The sequence below is a fragment of the Corvus kubaryi genome, unplaced genomic scaffold (assembly GCF_017639235.1).
Source record: "Corvus kubaryi isolate FWS band 111438036 unplaced genomic scaffold, C.kubaryi_AGA036_p1.0 65286, whole genome shotgun sequence".
NCBI lineage: Eukaryota > Metazoa > Chordata > Aves > Passeriformes > Corvidae > Corvus > Corvus kubaryi.
This window is the reverse complement of record NW_024581891.1, coordinates 41482-62841: the sequence shown is the minus strand read 5'-3', so window position 1 is coordinate 62841 and position 21360 is coordinate 41482. Positions and strand designations below refer to the sequence as shown.

The window sequence follows — 21360 nt, the reverse complement described above, 5'->3', positions numbered from 1 at the left end:
TAAAGTCTGATGCGGAGGCAGGCATCTTCAGCAAACAAGCTGTCAAGCAGGCTTCAGTCAATCAGCTCCATAAAGAGAAGAGGATTCTGGATAGAGCTAGCTGCAAAGGCTGGCTCTGAGCATATATATCCCTTGCTGTGCCATCCATCAGTCAGACTGGAATTTTCCAATGTGATCAATCATAGGCTTGATTTCAGGTGCCTTTCTGAGATGCTTCAAAACTCAATTCCCCCACAGACCCTTAAAATAAAGCTTCAGGAAAACTATATAGGATCTTCTTGAGGTCTCAAGCTGGACATCAAAAGGACAGGCATGTAGGATCACCAAACCATTTTTACAGCCTCACCTGAAATCCTCCTTTAGACCCTGACATACACACTTAGTGCTTCTAACAAGGGAAAATTGCAAACCAAACCACAGAATGATCTCTAGGAAGCACATTGTAGGATACCAGTAAGTCAGATGTACTGTCACTGCTTTAGTGTCATTTCTGCATTTGTGGCTGATGAGTCTGATAGATTCATCCACATAAACCCCCATATTATTTCATCTCATCCGTAAACAGTTTTGAAGCAATTGGGAGCACAGTTAAAAGGAAGCTGTCCCTCACTACCCATTTTCGTCTTTCAAGCATTAACAATGAAATTCAAATTTATGTCAAGTATTCATACAAAAGAAGTAGACTCCTTACAGCCTTAACAGACAAAACAAGAAAAACAGAGGAATGTTTATCTTAAATTGTTAGGACTACTACAAAGCATTAAGTTTATGCTACTACCATTTCTGATCTCTTTATTTCCCTTTCACCCAGCCCTTTATTTACCTTGAATCCCCAAAGGACTAATATTGCCTCTCAATGCTGGCACATGATGGTACCGGTGTGGCCTTGAACTCCTGTACATCCAGTGGTACCTGCCAATTTCCATTTCTGGTCTGGTGATCACTGCCAATTTTAGGTGGTAAAAAGTCAGTGTCACCAGCAAGTTTTAGTTCAGTACTTTCAGTCATTTAACTTTAAAAACAAGAGCCCAAAAAAACACACTGTAGTTTCATAACTGATACAACATAACCTTACAGACTAAGGGAGAGATTAGGAGGGATGATCAACAGGGAAATGCTCACACAAGTGTTAAGAAAGGTTGAATAGCTGAAAGTCCACCTAGGATTTGAGTTAAAACACATAGGGAAGGGCTTTCTATTCCTTACCCCCACCCACTCTAACGTCTCCCTCTCTTTGTCCATGACAAAAAGCTCTGCTCCAGAAGTAAAGGAATGTAAAGTCATAGAAAATCACATTACCTGTTTTTAAAAAATACTCTAATGCTGTCAAAGAAAAAGGTTATTGCTTTATGTCTAGGTAGGGCAAACACAAAGGTTTGCTCTGATACTTTCTTATATTAAAAAAATAAAAGTTTGTGGGCTTTATTTCACATAGGCTCTGCTCACATCCAAAAATCTGGACCAAGTGTGTTAAAAACTATTTGTCCCAGGTTCATGACCAAGAAGAGCAGTCCTGCTTCTCCTTGTCTTTTCAGAGGAAGCCCAGCAACAAGACTCCACATGCGGTAACTCACCTCACCCACTCACACACTCTTTGCACACTCATTGGCACAGGGTTTCTGTGCCCCTGAAAGAGACCACTGGGGAAACAGCATCAAAGCACTTTTGAGCCTACATGTCCCCCATTGGTACCCCTATAGCCTTGTCAAAGCTGTCAGGGTGAGACAGCTTTTATTCCAAATGCACCAGGGTCCCCCTCTGCAGTGGCTAAATGAGAAAGCAACCATCATTTCTGGCTGAAGCAAATCCAATTCAGCAGTGTTTGGGCACCTGGAGAAAGTGAAAGTTGTGGGGATGAAAACCCTATCTACTGTAGACCAGATTAGAGACAAATTTCAGGGGGTAGGAGAAGTAGAAATGCCATAAATTTCTAGCCTTTGAGGGGCTCAGAAGGTCCTGGACCTGGTCCCTCTCTCATGTGGTTTTGCTGTTTGTGCAGTGAGGAGCTTGGCACAGCCGTATTTGCATATGTCAAGAGGACAAAAAAAATCTTGGCCTTGAATCCAAATGTTGGATCTAGAGATTTAAACCAAGAATTTGTTCATCTTCTTTATCAGCAAATGAACTCCAATACTGAAAGAGTCTTTTAGGTTTTGTACATAAATTTAGTATCAATAGCTCTCTAAAGGATACTTTGTGGCTTAGTAATTTTCCCCTCTCTGAATCTCACACACAAACCAGCAAGCAGATGTCAGTAAACCTTCCACAGAAGACATTATTTCGTGTTGCATGGCTTACTCTTCCTCTTACTTGTCTTAGGAAAGACAAGTTCCACATCTTATGAGCATAACAAAATGCAAAATGTGTTGAAAATACTGGTCCAAAATGACTGCACACTCTCAGGATGATATCATCTTCTGCTCAGAGAGGAACAATCCTGCTTGTGAGATCACAAGGAATGCCATAATAATTGAATTGGATATAAAATGGAAATGAAAATTCTTCGCTAGCACTGCATACCTCCTCTCCTCTGCCTCCCCAATGTCTGCGCCCTGCCTTTTTGAAGCTACTTACTGGACACAGGTAAAAGATTCAGACTTTAAAAAAAAAAAAAAAAAAAAAATTAACCAGCTGCAAAGACTTCCAAAAAGAAAAGAATTCTTCATTTGCACTGCAGCAGCATCTAAACCAAACTTTTGACATCAAGATTTTATCTTACTAGCTTGAACCCACAGTTTGAGATTTCTCCTGCAGTGGCCACAAAAAGCACTTGTTCAGAGCAGCAGAGCAGGCAGCTCCTTTTCTCCCTTAGCCTGGGGGAACACTGGTGAAGTCACCTGTCTGCTGTGGTACAAATATCAAACCCTGAAACACAGAGACAGCATGTAGACTTTGTAGCATCATTTCTGTAAATGAAAATATTCTATGGAGTTGGTTTCTTTAATTAGCAGTTTCTGGTTTTGCAGTAACAGGGCTCCTTTCATTAGGAGGCAGTTCAAACTCCATAAGGAATCTCAGTTTTCCCACTGCTCTGCAGAGACACTTAGCAATGGCTATTTGGTAGCCCTTAATGCATGCCCGGCACGACCTCTGAAGATGAAGAGAATCTCTGGGTGACTTTGCTGGGACCCACCCAGGCCCACTCATGTAAAATCAACACCCAGTCAAAAGCTCCCTGGGCTTCAGTGGCATAACAACTACTGCACACAGTCTGTACCCACTGGAATTTAACTCTGTACCCCGAATAGTTGGGAAGGAAACAGGCTTAAAGGGCTTCTTTACCTTTTGCTTTTTGAGGAACTAACTGCATTAATTGCATTCCCTGGTCTAGGTTACAATACCCTTCACCCACAGCCAAGCTCCCATGGCTCGAGGCCTCCTGTTGGAACCAGGTTGTCCTCAATCCTGCACAGACACACCAGCTACAGAACTGACAATGTTTTCATGCCACACCACGCAGGCACACGGATGGCGACCATGGTGTTCAATATGCATTGCGATGAATCATCTTGCACGCCTGTAATAAAAATTCACAGGGCTCAACATCCTCATGCTCACTGCCTTTATAATAAGGTTTTAGAGGAAACAGACAGTTTTGACATTTATCTGTCTCAGCTGATGAAGCAGTCCATGGGAGCAAAGAGAGGATGTTGTTTCGTCATTGATGGTCTGGTGATGAATACTGGACAAGGAGGAAGGCTGGCCAGAAAATGGGGAAGGGTCAGAGTAACTGAAGGAGACCTTCCCCCCTCTTTGCTTCCCTCTTTAGCCTCTTTGCTCCTGCTGCAAAATCCACTGTGCACATACAGTGCCATCTGGGTTTCCCCCACCCCCCGTTACCATATCCCATGGCACATATGTCTAGGTTTTTTGCTTTCACGAGGTTGTTCAGATCAGTAGGAGTACATTCTCCGAGTATTTTTCAACCCCCTCCTATTTAGAAACCAAATCCTATTCATTAAAACCTAAATCACTAAGCCTGCCAAATTATTATCCCCAGAATATCGCGTGTCCCAGATTCTCCCTGGGCTGGACCTCTCTTCCTACAGTTGTATTCTTCAGGGACTTAGAGCAGTTATTGTTGTCAGTGGATCTGAAACACTAATCAACTGCTTGAAATGGGGAAAAATATGCAGCATACTAAAAATCTTTGAATGGCTTGACAGCTCTGATACCACTGTGTGAGTCTACCATTAAGTGGGTACCTTAGAAATTTTGGTTGATGATCATAATACATATTTTAAAAAAACCCTTTTTTTTTCAATTTGTTGTAATGAAAAATACATCTGTGATGTATCAAAATGTCATAAGCTCACTGTGTAAAAATAACTTTCCTAAAAGTGAAATAGACTGCACGACAATCCATTCCTTTCTCACGTGTTTAAATAAAGCTGTAAAGTGCAACAACTGTACAACTGGGTGTAATAGTGTAAGAAAAGAAAAGTATTTTCTTTATATTTTGACTAGTATATGCTTATCTATTTAGAGCTTAAAAGCTGAAACATGGCTTCATATACCATGAGAATAATAAAGCTCACAGCTATTACTGAGCACGAGATCTTCTTTTATCAAGAGCACATAAGCAGGGAAGAGCCAATTAAAAGGGACCTTTAGTACAACTGCTCAAATTGGTCTCCATTATTCCTCAGCACAGCATAGGCAATTTGAACATCATATGTATTCATATAGAGAAACTACACTCTGGTATCATGGTTTTCTTCTATCCCATGTGTAATTGGTGAATTCACCATGGTCATCCACAGTTGGGGTTTATTTTCTTTTTTTTCTTCTTTTTCTTTTTTATTAATTTTGCAACTTGGTAGTATTTCTCACAGTTAAGTGAAAAGGGAAACTTCTTGTCTCTGTTAATGTGTATCAGGATCTATATCCTTCACTGCTGATGCAAAACGGCATTTCGCTTTTCTTATTTATTCCACCTCAGTAAATCTGCCTGCCCAGTCCTCACATTTTGATTTAATTTAATGCCTGCAAGATAAACCCTGTCATTTGTAATAATTTTTAAACCTTCATCTTTAAAATGCATCCAATCTGTCCTGCAGCCCTGCAAAGTATCTGTTAAACATTTTGCTTCAGCTTTCATGGTGTTCTCCTCTGATAAGGGCTGCTGGTACACAGTATAAAGCTGACTTATTTCTTATCTCCATCAACATGGGGGTTGTTCCAATTCCAATTAAAAAAACTGGGGCAGCAGCCACTCATCTGGGCGCAGAGAAACAAATGTCAGATAAACACGGAATCCATCAGCTGCGTAGTATCACTGCCTGAATCATGAAAATAGTTAAAAGATAGAAGGGGAATTCTATACAGTTTAGCAAACTTTAAGAATCTAAATAATTTTCAATCATTTTAATTTATAACCCAGTAATTATTCATAAAGCACATTAGCTTGTGCAAATTGTCTCAGCTACACTGCAGTCCAAAATAGCTGGCTGTCCACATCTGCCACAGAGATGGGAAACACAAACCAATACCTGTGTGACACCACCGCTCACATACGACTGCTTCAGGTGCTCAAACTGAAAACAGACCTCACTGCTCATGCCAAGTGCTCTGGAAGCATTGCTCTCCAGTGTTCTCCCAAGTACCGGCAGCCCGGTACACAGACAGCATGTAGTCCTAGCCCAGCTTCCTCCAAGTGTTTATTCCACAAAACTGCAGTACATCAAGAAGGTCCTTGCATTGAAAACACACCCCAGAAACATGCAGTTTAAAATTCTGGTAAAGGGAAAAAACCTCTTAGCTTAAAAGTATGATTTGCTATTAGTTAAATGCAGATACTTTCCCCAGAACCTGGCAGTGAAAAGCATACAGGGTGTGAACTTGAATACCCAAAGCAGAATGCTCATCATCTTCCCTTGCTCAGACTTAGCAATTGCAGCATCTCCCAAACCCCTCCAGATGATGGTTTATCTCCTTAGGCTTTGCAATTAATTTCTAGAAGAAAGAGTTAAAAGACCCTGTGATAGCACTTCAACTGCTTCAAGCTGTGGCAGTTGCCTTGAAATCACTGGATCTAGGGCATCTCATAAAGGATGGCCATTACCAAGTCCAGGTGGGATCCTAGAGGGAGAAGTAAATGTTGCAAGGCTGGCAAGCATGTGAGGCATAACAAGAGTTCTGGTCCAGACTAAACAGAGGAGTCATCTTCTGTTTTATACCCCAAAATGAAGCAGCAGCATTTCCCTGCAGGTTTCTTTACACAGAGAAAAAGCCCATTTTCCTCCCTGGGAGCTGCTGGTAAAAGAGCCCTTTTGAAACATTCTGACATTTGAGAAGTACCTGATGCCTGCTGAGCCCATCTGAAAACCCAACTGGTCTCGACAGATTTAGCACTTTGGAAAATCTGCCCCTCAAAACCAAATACGACTCCTCCATGACCACTTCACAGCAGTAACTTTATAAGGGAATCTGGTCTATTTGTTTTACTATAAAAATTAGGACTGTTTCAGCTTTCTGCACTTTATTTGATGTGAAGCATATTGAGAATTTAAGTGAATATACAGAGCATAATGTGAGAGACCATGTGTTACTTTCAGGAATCAGAGGACCGGCAAGAACAAAGCCTACAAGTGTTACATACATACACCTGTGTAACAGATCCAAAGCATAACATTATCATAGAAAACCTAGGAAATGGTGGTAACATTGGGATAGGAGGCTCCCTTGCTTGCATTCGATGAAAGCAACAGATCAACCACCTTGACTTGGAAGCAGATTTACTGTTCTACATGTTGTGCTTTCATCCTTGCCAAAACAAAAGGGAAGCCATAAACTCATCATAAACACACTCAGCAACACATTTTGTTTTGCACAGCTGCTAATGCATACAAATAACTTTCTTTAGTATTTATTGTAACATGAATTCCATCGGTTTAAAAGGAGCTTGTCAATCAGGAGAAAGAATTGCTGTAATTTTTGAAGAATGATCAGTTCAAGGTGGTTTTATAGTCAATCTATCCAGGACATTTTGTACATTAATTACTCAAAATCTGCAGTAAGGTGGGTTATTGTCCACATACACTAATGGCTTTCAGAGTTTAATCTCTCATCAGTGGACCTCCTTTTGTGAAATCCCTAAGGGATTATGTAGTACTGTGTCTAATCACTTGACAAATTTCATTTACTTGAAACTGAAGCTCATTTTATATGAAGTGTGTAGCAGAAGTCAGATTCAAAGTAGGAAAACAAAATCTGTTACTGGACAGTACCAGGATTTATCATGTTTATATCTGAACTGCTTAACAATCGATGAAAGAATTCTGCTTGGGGAAATGCATTAGTTGTTTATCATCTGCTTAAGCCTATGAGATACCAGATGAGATACTCAGATTGCTTATAAATGATACACAACAGGTTAAAAAATATGACTCAAGTAAAAAGAGAGGAAATTTAAAAAATTTTGTTACTGTAGTCTACTACACTGAAGAGGAACGGCTATTTGACATAAATTATACGACACAGAAACAAAATATCCCTTGCTGGTTGAATTTACGATCTGAAGTTCAGCACTCCAAACCAACCAGAATCACCTGTGAAGCTGGGATGGCTGAAGCACCTCTCTTTCTGCATTGCCATCTCCCTACCACAGAACCATTACCATGGAATTGTTCTCTCCATTAAGCAGCAATTCTCAGTGATTAACGCATCCTGAAATCTAATGTTGCAAAACTCACTGCATTGTTCCCCCTTATCATAGTGCAGGCAGATCTCTACTAAAGTGCAATTTGCCAGATGACACCATAGAAAAGGAATTTTAAAAATAAGAGTAGTATTTGGCATCAAGCTCACTACACGACGGTTGTGTGACATTATAATGTATTATAGGTTGCTATAACCTAGGTCTCCCACACTGCATTGCAAAGCCTTGCTACATGGCTAGTCCCGATGAAAACACCAGATTACGGCTCTGAAAACAACAACCACACAGACACACGCTACCTCTGTAAACCAAATTAACCAAAATCTGTCAAAGATGCAGCAATAACAAGACTTCTTTAGCAAGCATCATTTCGGGTAGGGTTAGGACAGATTCAGAGCAAATACAGACACAGACAGAAAGGTTGATGCTCTATTAATTTGTTGTCAAGCCATGCAGGAAAGGACGGCTGAAAGCCCGAAGATGCAGTAATGATTGTTTAAGAGCTATTTGAAAAAGTGACAAAACTGGCCTAAACCTCTTTAAGCCCCCTGAATGAAAAGATTTAAACAGGCTATTGTTAGACCCCTGGGTACCTTTTTTCTCTTGGCTTTGTTCTGCATTTTCCTCCGCTGCAGTTTCCATGGCTGGCTTCATACCATCCACCAAAAATGCCGCCCCCCCCCCCCCCCCCCAGCAAGCACTTTTTCTCTTCGCCTCCTTTCTCACTCCCTTCCGTCTCCTATTTACAGCGGCGGTGATTGAGCGGCTCTGTTCTCCCCTACAGTAGATTACAGTCTTTTCCAAAATGCCAGAAAAGTCTTGTCAGCTTCAATTTCGCTCCTCTGACTGGTCCACGAGAAGCTGTGCCAGCTCGCTCAGCTATACGTCACCACGGTCCCCAGCTATAAAATAGCCATCCTGAGGCTCGGCTTGCCACACCGTGGGGACCAGCATCACCCGCTCGCGCCCCCTTCCTCCTGCCCTCCGCTCTTCCCCTCTTTCCCCGTCTCCCAACAAATGTTAATCGATTCTGCGGGCAGTGAATGGATTGGTGGCATCGGGAGGGGAGATGCAAGTGAGAAAGAAAGGAGCCCCCCGGCCGCCGTCTCTAAGGGGAGTGCACGCCGGCACACAATCACAAGGCTCCCTTTCCCATGGGACCTTGTTATTATGCTTTGCATTTTGATTTATTCCACATGCCCTCTGCTCTTTCAAGGGGTGGGGGGTGATGGGTCTGTTCTCTCTGTTTGCTTTCTTTGCCGAGAGTTCCGCTCACCCACGGCAAAAGGCTGTGAGAGAAGCATACAAGCAACAGTGGGCATATATGTATGTACATGGAAATTTAAATTCTTTGACTCGAAAGCACAATGGAAAAAAAAAAAAAATCCAAGCAAGGAGACAGGAAGCAAGCTCAAGCGACCTAAAATGCACGTGCAACACTTTAAAGGATAAAATGTTTAAGAAAACACAACTTGGGCTTTAAAAGGAGGTCTGCCACTAGAGCCCTAAAGCCATGCTTGGGAGTGAGCACAGAGTTGCTGTTCAGCATGTTTGATCACTCCCCTAAATCCAGACAGACTGCAGTGTGATCAAATAAGCTGTACTTGGGAGCAACAAACCCAAGACATGCCAACGTTGCACTGCCTGAGGTGACTTTAGGTGTCCCCAGCCCGCTCCTGTGCTGGGGAGCCACAGAGCAGGGCAACACCACATAGGGGTATTGTTCCCCTCCCAAAATCCGGGACAACTGACACATTTAAGGCTGTACTGAGGCTAATTAACCTTGCCTGTCACTTTGCTTGTCTCAATGCCTCACAGTGCAACACACCACACAGGGCACAAGTGCCCAAAGGCACCCCTTTGTGTGTGTAGGACTGTGGAGCAAGCAGGGAGTAATGGCCTTTGTGGTCCAGCCACTGCAGCCAGTTCTGCAGCCCGCAAGGACGCCCAGTAGATTCAGCAAATGCTGGGGATGTTAAAACCTACACCCTGCATGTTCCCTAGAACAGATTCAAACAGGAGAGTGGGAAGAGGGAAGCAGTCCAATGATTTGTAGCTGCAATTTAGTCTCTTCTGGTTAAAGTTACTACACCCACAATTTTGCTGTGCATTTTTATTTCTAGATGCCTAGTGAAAAGCACAAAAGCCCTCAGACCCAACCATTAGAGAAAGTTCCCTTCTTTAAGAAATTAGTGCACAAACCCTCTTCTCTCACCACAGCTAACACAGCTGTTATTTTGCTTGGGGCATTATTGCTCAGACTTCAGGCTTCAGCACAGCTGCCAGGAGGTCTTGGACATACCCTAAGGTTTCGTATCACAGCATCAAAACTTGATGTCAAGCATTTGCCTAAAATGTTTCCTTGGAGTCCAGGAAGAGTCTGCAGTTGAACTCCCACTGCAGCAGACCGCCCTATAAGCAGGAGGAAGCTAATTTGTAGATGGCATGAAGTATCCTCAGGAGTCAACATGGGGCAAGGGGTTGGGTTCCTGAAGGTAATCAAATCAGTAGCCACAGCAGAGACCTCAGCCCAGGTGGCAAGGCATATTGTCCAATCTTCCTCTCCAGTGCTCAGACAGCAATCCATACACAGATTGAAATCCTTCCCCAGCAAGACCATGCACTGCAAACACACTCCCTGAAAGAATCAGCTGAAAGGTGAAAGCGTGGGTGATGAGTTCGTTATATTCTTTTAATCATTACTAAAAGTTGTTGGTGAAATGATTATACAAAGAAAAGGTTCTACAAAGAGTGTTTTTTTTCCCCATTAAACATCAGTAAGACTGAAAATCCATACCAAATACACCCTCCTTGCTGAAAGTCACACAAATTTTAGTCATTGGTCAAAGCAGTTGATTGCTTCTGACATAAAATTCTCTTCTTGGAATGCCTCATTGTGCAGTTGGTACTTCTGCCACAGTCTAGATCTCTCTTTCTTAATCATCTTTGCTTTTAGACTGGAAGGTCTAAAACTTAAAAAGGTTGCAACCTCCCTTCTGACTACCCTAAGTTACAAAAGGCCTGTTCATAACCTAATTCAAGTGGTGTAATATCAATGCACTTATCAGTATAAATACACAGAAAATACACACATAATTTGGAATTTCCTTTATTTAAACAGAAAATACATACCTCTGCTTACAGACTGTCCCTGGAGGAAACCCATGATTGTAGATCTCCCCTCTTTACTGGTGAGACCTACTCCTTCAAACAGCTGCACACCTTCCTACTGGTGAGCAGAATTTGTTAGGCAGGCTCAGGACTTCAGAGCTGATGTTTCAGAAACCCAAACCTAGCAGGCTGGGAGATTATTTCCTCGACTCTACTCCCAGGATAACCCCTTTCCCAAACAGGCAAAGAAAAATCAGTGCACAATACCAGAATCAACTTAACAAGAACTTGAACTGAAGACTTCAAAAACCATCAAGGCCAACTATTCAGAAGCATTAATTCTGCCTACTAAATCATCCTCTGAAAGCTTCAAGTGATACATGAGTGTAAAGTTCTCTCCCCTCCCTTCTTACTATTTATGTATGATAGGTTTTAAGCACTTATCATCCTAAGTAATTTCTTGATTTTCAAAGTTCTGCACCATAACTGGTAAATACAGCAGATAAAACAAACTGTATGATTTCCTCCAGTGCTAACATGGGTGATGATCTTGTGCTTCAAGCATTAATCTCAGCCAGCAAGTTGTCTCATTCAATGTTCCCTCCCTTAAACAGATACATCCTTACATCTTTGTTGTAATATGTGATGAGACTGGGAGACATCAAGTTTATGCCTATGACAACACAGCAAAAGATTAAACCACAAAAGCAAAAATTAAAAAAAAAAAAAAAAAGAAAAAAAATCTTTAAAGACTGATATTCAGCAAAAACCTGCTTGTACAGACCAGACTGATTTAGATAACCAGCAACCAGGGCAGGCAGCTAGTTACATTTGAAGAGTTCAGCCCAGCAATTTATTTGCAGAACAAGATAAAAGTGGAAATGAGGAGAGGGGCTGAGCAGCAAGGGTTTCTGCTGCTAAAGCACAGCTCTGAGCCTACTGCCAAACCTCAGGATGAATAGCAGCAGAGGAAAGTATGTGAAGGCACTACAGACCAAGTCACATTCACTGCAAAGTAGTTTTTTAAAAAAGGCTTAAATCTATTTTATCTAGGTTTAAAAAAAACCCAAAACCCAAACCACACATTTAATCATTTTGCTCAGTCAATTAAAATAGCACAACTGCAGAAGTTAAAAAATATATTAAAAACCCCATTCTGTTCATGCGCCAGTTCCTTTTGAACATCTATCTTTAATGTCACTGAATCTAGTTTACATTCCTGAAGGCTGAGAAGCTCTACCATAAGCTACAGCAAATTCTTCACAAGCTTTCAGGAGATGAATACACACTTGCCATTTCTACAAAGGCTTCACAGAGCTGTAATAAAGAGTGTTCTCACATAGCTGAAGAGCAGTTTCAGATTGTCTATGTGATCCAAGACTCAGAAGTTAAAATACAGAGATTGTCCCTCAAACAAGACTGACATATAGTCCAAACAGCTAATTTTAAAGACAACTTGCAGAATACCTTTTTTTTTTAAATATGTAAGAGAAAGAACAAATACATGTGAAGCCACTTGGTGCAATGTAATTGCTTGTGTTCAGCTTTAAACCAGTTACCAAAGACTTGCTTATAAAACCCAATCCAAATACTTATGCAAAAGCAGGCAAACTTTCCATGTGGATAAAATCAAAGCATGACAACAAGTTTTCAGTTGTGCAGCAGTCATATATCAGGCAAGTACTTGAAAAAAAAAAAATTGGGGTCCATTCTTTCAGACATACTAGGTTAGTAAGAAAATGACATCCAAATTAATTAACAAATAACAGCGGGAAATCCCTGCACTTATACCACAGCATAAAACACAGACATGAGTCTGCACTGCACTTAGGGGTCTCAAGCTCAGATTTCTGTAAGAAAGAGCAAAAACAAAGTCTTAAGCATGGATAGTGGTTACCTCTGCAGCCAAAGAAAATCACTGAGTTAACCAATGGAGCTAAGTCCAGGAGGGTAAGCAAACCTTAACAGTGTGAAGATGCCAGTGCTGTGACTCCCTTAACGAAGCCTTGTGAAGATGTCAGTGACTGCTGCCAAGCTAAATGCCTGGTGGCAAGCAGCAGGCAAAGGAGATGTCACTCAGCTGTTGGGTTACATACAGGTCTCTGTCCAGCCTGCCTGTTTCCAGCTGCACCACTGCAGTTACAGCCACTGCTGAGAATCAAAGGTAATAAACAGCCCAGATCCAGAACATACACCAATAGCTAACATACAGTTGGAATACAAAGAAAGAAAGAAAAAAAAAGCCTTAGCAAGTGAATAGATGGTTCTACATGGCTTTTCCAGTAGCTAGGTCTCATCAAGTTCTCGTCTCAAAGACAGCTCAGATTGCAGAGATGTGAAGTCTACCAAAGAAAAAAAGCCTGGAGAACTATAATGAAAGTCACAATGAAAGAAAATGTTGATGTGTTCTTAAGCAGGTGGGAGCTCCATTTCTGCTTATGAAAGGCAGTCAACAGCACAGAAGGAAATAAGTAATTTTAAAAAGCGCTGGACTTTATTTATCTAATCTAAGGGCCTTAGTAACATTTTCCTGGGTGTAAGAAACTTGTATTAAAAAAAATCTGGGGAAAATAATTCATAACTCTTGACAGACAAAATACAGGAACTCAACCATGCCAAAGACTTCTGAGGAAAGGCAATACAAATGGCAACAAAATAGGATACATTTGAAACTAAGCTGGAAGCAACGTCTCCTCTTGCATCCCTCTCCTGTGAGGCTGCCTGAAGCAGCACCATGGTTTTGGCAAGCCAGAAAGATACGCTGACAAACTAGAGGCCATTTAGACTATAGTACAAAGAGCACAGAAATACAGAAAATGAAAGCCAAGGCTTCCTAGCATCTCCCCCAGAAAAAGCTTTCATTAGGCAAGTGTTCAGAGCTCCAGCTCCAATGGCTGTCTTCACCTTCTACTCCAGGTCCACAATTTTATGGCATAGTTTTCTACAAGTGTACTGCATGTCCGGTTTCAAATGCTTTAACATTACAATGAGGCAGCAAAACAAGGCTTTGAGTTACCCAATATCCATTCATTTTTCTCTTCATCTGTGGCAAGATCCTCACACATGACTAGTACATGAAGCCTTCAACAGTACTTCAAATGCTCCTCCAGAATTTTAAGGGCTACGTTTTTGATTTTGGCACACATAACCACCTTTTCTTGCTCCCTCTGTCCGTCAAAACTGAGAGGAGATTCTCAGCTATCATGCCTCTGCCTTGTAGTGCAGGAAAATAATATGCTCAAGTCTTTTGTCTTTGTTGCCTTAATTCTGCACCTTGAAGGCAATCCAACATACTTCTGCTGTGAACCTGCTTCTCCAGTACTGTTGTCAAAGCCTACTGCCATCTCAGAAAACTAACTAGAGCTTCTGAATACTTGGACATACTGAAATAGCATCCTAGATATTTATGTCGCACTTGCCAGCACTCAAGTAGAAGTGCCTCTTGTACTTGCAGAAGAGCTATTTCTGCCAGCAATTTAGAAGGCAGCAAAGGTATCATTATAATATACTCCTGTTAATACAGCTGCCTTATCTCAAAACACAAGAGCTTGAGGGGCTACCTGTTGATTTTTTTTCTCTATCTATAAATAAATGTCACTGAGTTCAGCCTTGACACAAACTTATCTTTTTGCTCCACAAAGTCAGATTTAATCAGACAATCCTCTCTTAACTTTACATCCAGTTCTGATTTTCAAAATTGCCCTCCTACTCTTTGCATAGACTTCAGCATCCCACCTACAATCTCATCTATTCAGTGCTCGTTTTGTTCTTCAGTCTTGGCTTCAGTCCAGTCTTTTCACAAAGCGTGGAAAAAAGCAGGAAAATAAAAAGAAGTGCAAAACCCTACAGCTCCCCAAAACGAAACCAGGGGTGTTCATTATAGAAGGGTACCTCACACTGTGCTGTGTACTGGGGCTACACATGGGGAGGGACAAGGATGAAGAATCCTCCTAGAATGTCACACAGGATTCCATGCGCAAACCACAGATGTAGATATGTGTATGTACACAAGCAGAAAACACGTCTGTGTGCATATTCATATGTACATGAAGAAAATGCATACGATTATATAAATGTTTTTACTGAACTGTAAACCATGTGAGCACCGTTGGAACCACTGTGAGGAATGCATACTACTTTACAGAGTCATGCAATAGGTATTCAGTTTGATAGCGAAGGCAGAACCATCCCAGTGCTACAGACTGCTACAGACTTCTCCAGCTCAAGGTTTCAAGGCCAGGAACCAAGTTACCCAAGATCAGACTGGAGTTTGCAATAGAGCTAAACCATGCCTTGTGAGCACCATTACCTGTTTGCCTCAGTACCCTAGGCTGAAAAACTGGCCCCACCAGCCCGAGGCTCTGCCATACATTGCTCCTAGACCCACTCATAGATTGTTGGGCAGTTGTGTGTCAACATTTTGAAATGCCCACCTAACCCAACAGTCAAAATGTTGACGTACAAGAAAGCTTCAAAATAATGACTGGTATGAGGTACTGAAATTCATTGTTTGAAGCTTCAGCACCCTGTAAGTCACAATGACTGTAGCTGTTTCCCTGAGACAGAAAATTCCCATTCCAGTGTAATTAAACTATACTTTGGGAAAGATCCTGGACTAGTTCTGTCATGCAGTGCTGGACAGCCTGTTGAATTGCAAATATAGTTTCTGTTCACACATAAGAGACTAGTCATGAAATCCTCAGTTAAGACACTAACGAAAGGGTCCCCAATTAATCATTGTATTCTTTGCAACAGCAGATATCCTCATTAGGAAAGCAGCAGGACATTAACAAGTCCCACGTTGAGAGTGTCCAATTAACTCATCAACTAAATATGTGCCAAGCAACTTCTCCGGTCTAGCTTTTCCAGTCCCCTCTTTCCAGCTGCAGCGATTGGGATCCCAGTCATGTCTAAAGTAGTGGTTCTTTTGCTCTTTGCAAAGCCTTTGAGAGCGCCGCCGGTGAACAACAAACAACGGCCACTCAAGTGTTTCACAGGTCTTTCACTTGCGCCCATAAAAAGCTAAGTGTGCACTCAACGAGTTCAGCACAATTAAGAAAAAAAACCCCACCCCTCTACCTTTATAAACAGGGAATGACTTAACCTGCTAACAACGAGTGTGGTTGGAGCTCCGTCTGGATCATGTCACGCCTCGATTTTTGCCGTACCTCAGCAGTGGGTGATCCTGCATACGAAGTGAGCTCTTAGACAAAAGTGCTATAGGGTGAGTTAAGGACAAAGTAGCAGCTTTCAGCCTGGATTCCCAGATAGGCTGTCAAGTAAAATCCCTTGCCAGGGCAGGATTATTCCCTAGAGTATACATTTCCAACACTTTATCTCGCCTAATTTTCTAAGTGTCTCAAGCTTGGAGCCTTTCAATGTTTCGCGAGAAGAGCCATTCTGTGGCCCGGCAGGTTTTGAGGCTTGGCACAAAGGAGGGCTTGCACAAAGGCCAGGGTGCCGCTGCAGTCAGCGCAGAAGGAGCAGCTTCTCCAGAAGGAGCAGGGTCCCTGTCTCTGAAATGGCCTCCAGTCCTGCTGCCTGAAAACCACCCAGACTCTCTTTTGAGCTATCCCTAGTTATATCCCCATTTCTGTTTCTTTCCAAACATGACATTCACTTGTTTTAAACAGCTGAAAGGCATAATTTCTGCGCTCTGTTATGACTCAGAGTGAAATTCATTTAGCATCTACTTTTCTTCATCTGTCCCTCGTATCATTCCCATCCCATTTTATTTCTGCTCTGGTTTTCAGCACATTTGTAACCATTTCTCTTGCACTCAGAGCTTCCCAAGTGTAAACACTAAGCATTCTCATTATATGTTTCCTCTGGAGACCCTGACATTCGTTATTGAAAATGCCCCAGGCATTTTTTATTTCAGTAGTACTACAGACACCTCTTCCATATATATATCACTGCTACTGATTCCTGAAGTAGTTATCTGTTCCACCTTTCTGCACCATTTGGAGAGGAAAAGAAAGGAGTTAAGAAAGGGAGAAGGGATGGATATATTAAAACAAACCCTACAATTAAAACAATGAGAAAAGCACAAGGCAGAAACAACACCCAAGGCTCTGGCTAAGGTTCTTTCTTCGGTCTGTAAGAAGAACTCTGAGTGGAAAAAAACTTTACTACATCAAGTGTATGCTCACTGTCCTGAAGGTGACCAGAGGCATGTTGCTCAACATGGGACAGAGCTCCTCTCATTGCAGCTCAGAGACTTGCCCACAGGCTGCAGAAAAAGACCAAGCCATGCCCAGCCAAAATCACCCAGCCCAACTTGCCTGTTCACAAGTTTATTAGTACAGGGAAGAAACTGAAGACCAGCCACAGCTTTAAAAGTACTTATAAATGCTTAATTCCAGCCATGGTCCTCAGAAACTAATTGTGTGTTTGAGTGTAGCAGATACTTCTACTGCAGACAGAACACGACCAGATTGCAAAAGCAATCAAAAGCCCATTTTCTTAGTTTAATTTGCCATTAGTACACTGCAGATTTATAGAGCCAGACAAACAACTATAACTAAATTTTCACTGCCATTTCAAACTGTTTCCAAGCAAATATCATAGCAACGTTATCAGATCATCAAGTTCACTCAATCCCAAATTCTCTACAATAAAACAACACTTACACATGTATAAAGGAAAGCAGAAAATGTATTCCTGAGTATCTCCCTAGTTCTGGACCAACAGGGTCCTGAGACAAACCCCATCATTTAAAGACCTTTTCACAACTTTAAGAGAGAAGGAAAAAAAATCAGTCAGTATTTAACAACTAGTGTTCTAGTGTTTAGAGATTTTTAATATATACTAAACACTGATGAATGTATTTATTTGAACCTCAAATACAATCATATAGATATGGCAACAGACTAAGTAGTATTTCACAGACTCCCTTCTGTTGCATAACTGAGAAGAAAAAAAGTCACGCCAGTTGCAGCATCCCCCATTTCCCGAGCTGAAGGCGACTCTTCACAGAGGGAGCTCAGCGCGGCGCCGCCAGTGAGCACCACTGCCCTGCACGCATCAGCAGCTTGGAAAAGAAGTGATGGAGGCCTTGTCACGGAAAATCTGTTATTTCAGCTTAAACTGCACTTCTAGGGAACAGAAAGTAGCTGCCCGTGTTGCACAGAGAGAACCCCCGGGCTCCAGGGCTGCGGGATGGGTGATGGTGGCCGGAGCTCGCACACCCTGGCAGCAGCAGCCCCTCCGCCCCGTCGCGGTGGCTGCCGGGGAGCGCCCCAGGACCCCGGCTGGCGGGGATGGGGGGTCCCAGGGGCCAGGGCAGCCGGCGCCCCTGGGAACCCGCCCGGCCCGGGCCTTCACGGGTGACCGGGCTCGTCAGCCCCATTCAGCGCCGCTCCCCGCGCACAATGCCCGGAGCCGCGCTCCCAGAGCACGGGCCTCCCCCTGCTCCCGCTTTTATCATCCTTCATATCTCAGCGATGACAGGCCTGAAAGGGCTTCTGATGGGAAATGTGCTTTGAATTAGCATATTTCCCCCTGCATACAATGGAGGCATTAAGCTGCTGCGTTTTGCAAGTCCAAACAAAAGCAGCCCAGGCTGTTTTTAGCATCGCTGTTTGAAGTTTTATTTCCCCTCTCTCTCCCGAGTTGCAAGCATATTTAACAAATTTTCACTCTTTCTGTAAAGAAGGAAGCACGACTGAGAAAATCTTATTATTTGATCGGTTTCAGACTTTAGAAGAAAAAGACTATCTTTCGATACTGCAAAGAGGAACACGGTGTCTGTGCGCTGCTTCCACTGAAGTGCAGCTCAGGGTCCACCCCCCAGAGAGCTTGTGTGGCTGCCGTCAACACTTGCACGGACCCTGTCATCGAGGATTTCCGAACTCGAACACATTCACAGTAACCCAGTAGAAAGGGTCCTGTATTCAGCTCAGTTTTACCCCTGTACCCCGGGCACACTGTTGAAAATACCAGTTTTGAAAATGAGAAACGGAACCACTGTGCTGTAAGGAGAAGCAAAAAAAAAAAAAAAAAAAAAAAAAAAGCGTCTTTCCCCCATCCTGGAATTATCCTTTGGTTTAACAGGAGAGCTGAACCTCAGAAGTACAACCTTTATGAAGTGGTTTCAACCTAGAAAGTGAATTTCTATTTGCCCAGAAAAAGAGGGCAAGAGGAAGGAGATGGAAATTAGTTCAACACAGACAGAAGAGGAGGAAAAAGCACTCGTGCATCAAAACATCTTTGGGCAACAGCTGCCAGGAGAAAGAATCTACCTCAGCTCAGTGTGCTTGTCTATAATTGCTCATTAACACAGTTGGACCATTAGGGAGCCAGTTTATGGCTTTCTTGGTAAAGAGGCATGTCTGCCTTCCTCCTACATTAAACAGAATTTTCTCTGAGAGGAAGGCATAAGATTACAAAGTCAAAATGCTTCTTAGAGGAAGGATTTGGTGGTTTGGGTTTGGTTCTTCTTCTTCTTTTTCTTCTTCTTCCCTCTCCCAAAATTTCCACAGTATTTATGTAATCTTCTATATGCGGCACAGCTAAGAACAAAAATCACACTCCTTAACAACAAGAGATTACAGCAGAAAAGCAGAATGCCAATGAGATCCCAGGCAGGCAGCTTGCAAGTGAGGTGGATATAAAAGCTCTTCAGAAAAAAGCCTGGGTTGCAGCCTGCAGAAGGAGTCTTGTAGGAGAAATGTCTGCTTTGTTCAGACTCTTCTGTTCTGTTTGAGAAAATTTTCCTGAGGATGAGGATCCATTACTGCTCCTTGATTTCTTTTGCAGCAATGCTCAAGATACTCAACAGTGCACGAGCACTTTGCTCTCAGCCATCCACTTCCACCCTGCCACATGCCAAGCGGCCCACGCAGCACCACGCTTCCTCCCGCAGAGTGCCAGCCCCTGCAGATCTGCACAACCTGGCAGGAGAGGCATTTCACTCACTGACTTCCACCACAATGACAGAGCTCCTGGCCCTGGCACAGTACAGTGTCCATATGGCAACTGCGCAGCAGCGACTGAGGTCTGACTGTAGACATCCTCCTCCCTCCGGCAGGGACCCTCCCTTCTCACCACAAGGTCCTCTGCAACACTGAGCATCTACAGACCGAGGGTCTGACCCCTAGTGACTCACACTCTTCTCTGATGCACCAGCTCTGCCAACTTGACTCCCAGGAAAGCTTTTTCATAGTTTCCAGTAGCCACAGGTTCACTTTTAGTGTGTTTGTTCAGGGGCTCAAAGGAATCCGGCTGGAGAGGACTACACATTATTTGGCAGTATTTCTCTACCACCACATGAACATTGCCTTTAAAGGCTGGGCTGGACATGTGTTTTCCCATGCTCTGAGGCATTTCACAACTTGGTACCAAAGTAGTAGACAAGGCTGCCACATGTTAGCACAGGAAGGTCTAATGTCAAAGCAAAAGAGAAGGGACTTAAGAGGCCCTTCAGAGGCCTTCATTAGGTCATTAACAGATGGGTGAGAGTAACAAAGCAGTCTAGGCAGGAGAAAAGAGGAATTAAAGACCAAAATGGAGACTGTTTTTCTCACTCACACTGGAATGAGAACTTCACTTTGTAAGTGCTCCTTCTGAGATGACTCCTTTGGAATAAAATCCCACAACAGAAAACGAAATAAAATAGATCTCAGCTCCATTCACATAGAATTCTCCTTATCTCAACCCATGAGACTTTTGCTACATTTTCTCTGCATTACACAGCTGAGGAGGGCACCTAATGTCTAGCCAGGGTCAACCCACAACAGGTGGTAAGAGATCTGACCACTAGAAAGGTCCAGTAAACTCAGCAATGAGATTTTATGCTACTTAGGGATGAATGTCTATCAAAAGAAACTTCAGGTAAAACAGTGTCATAACTTTGAATTTAAATCAAGGAAAGAGAAAGCTGAGAAAAAAAGCCCTCCACTTATTTAGAAATACTATGTCTCACCTGCACAATTTCTCTTCAGCATCTTGGGGTGTGAAGAAGAAAGGAAGTGAAAAAACTCAGACCAGGGTAAACCAATGCCTTTCACATTGCTGACACTCAAAGGGACATGATCACAGCACTTACCAATCGAGGAAATATTCTCAAATTTCATTTATTCTTCAGATTCACTGGATTCAGACCAAGGATGAATACAGAGCACATGCCGCCATCCGCTGTGGTGTTCTGGCACAGGGCAGCACCCTGCCAACAAAGACACCACTCTTCCTTTCAGAGAGCCCCAGAAAGAGCGCTCTGTGTTCTCATGTGATGAGGCAGGCTTTTACAACTTGGATCACTACAGGGTATTGAACTCTGACGGTCTGCTTACTGAGGGTTCACTTGCTTTATCTCAGACCGCAACAGGTAGGTATGATATCTAAGCTAAAATAAACCATCCTCATCACATTTATTTTGGCATCATGAGTCACTATCTTACTGAAACAAAACTATCTTCTCAGCTCCACATTGAGTAAGTGCTATTAACTTTTCCAATATCCCACCTACTGCTGTTTTCTGCTGTGCAAGTGCACAGCATAGAAACATCTCAGAATATGCTTCACGCTTCAGCATTCAGTGAGAAGAGGAAGACACAGAGAATGCTCGGGATATACTATGCCTGCTCCTG

General features: G+C 42.6%; 1 protein-coding gene across 6 annotated transcripts in view; it reads right to left on the bottom strand.

Annotated features, from left to right (window-relative positions):
* The window catches only part of LOC121673224 (neuronal membrane glycoprotein M6-b), a 44933-nt gene extending 24071 nt beyond the window's left edge, over positions 1-20862 (bottom strand). The window contains exons 1-2 of one of the 6 annotated variants that reach the window (XM_042046344.1): positions 20820-20862; positions 15876-15956 (exon numbers count right to left, since the gene is read on the bottom strand). In XM_042046344.1, coding sequence (XP_041902278.1) covers positions 15876-15956; positions 20820-20847 — 109 coding nt within the window. In that variant the 5' untranslated portion in view covers positions 20848-20862. Of the gene's footprint in view, positions 1-823; positions 944-8253; positions 8560-15875; positions 15957-20819 lie in introns of those variants that run through there. The other 5 variants (XM_042046342.1, XM_042046343.1, XM_042046341.1 and 2 more) reach the window with 5 other exon arrangements.
* Positions 20863-21360: the final 498 nt, after the last annotated feature.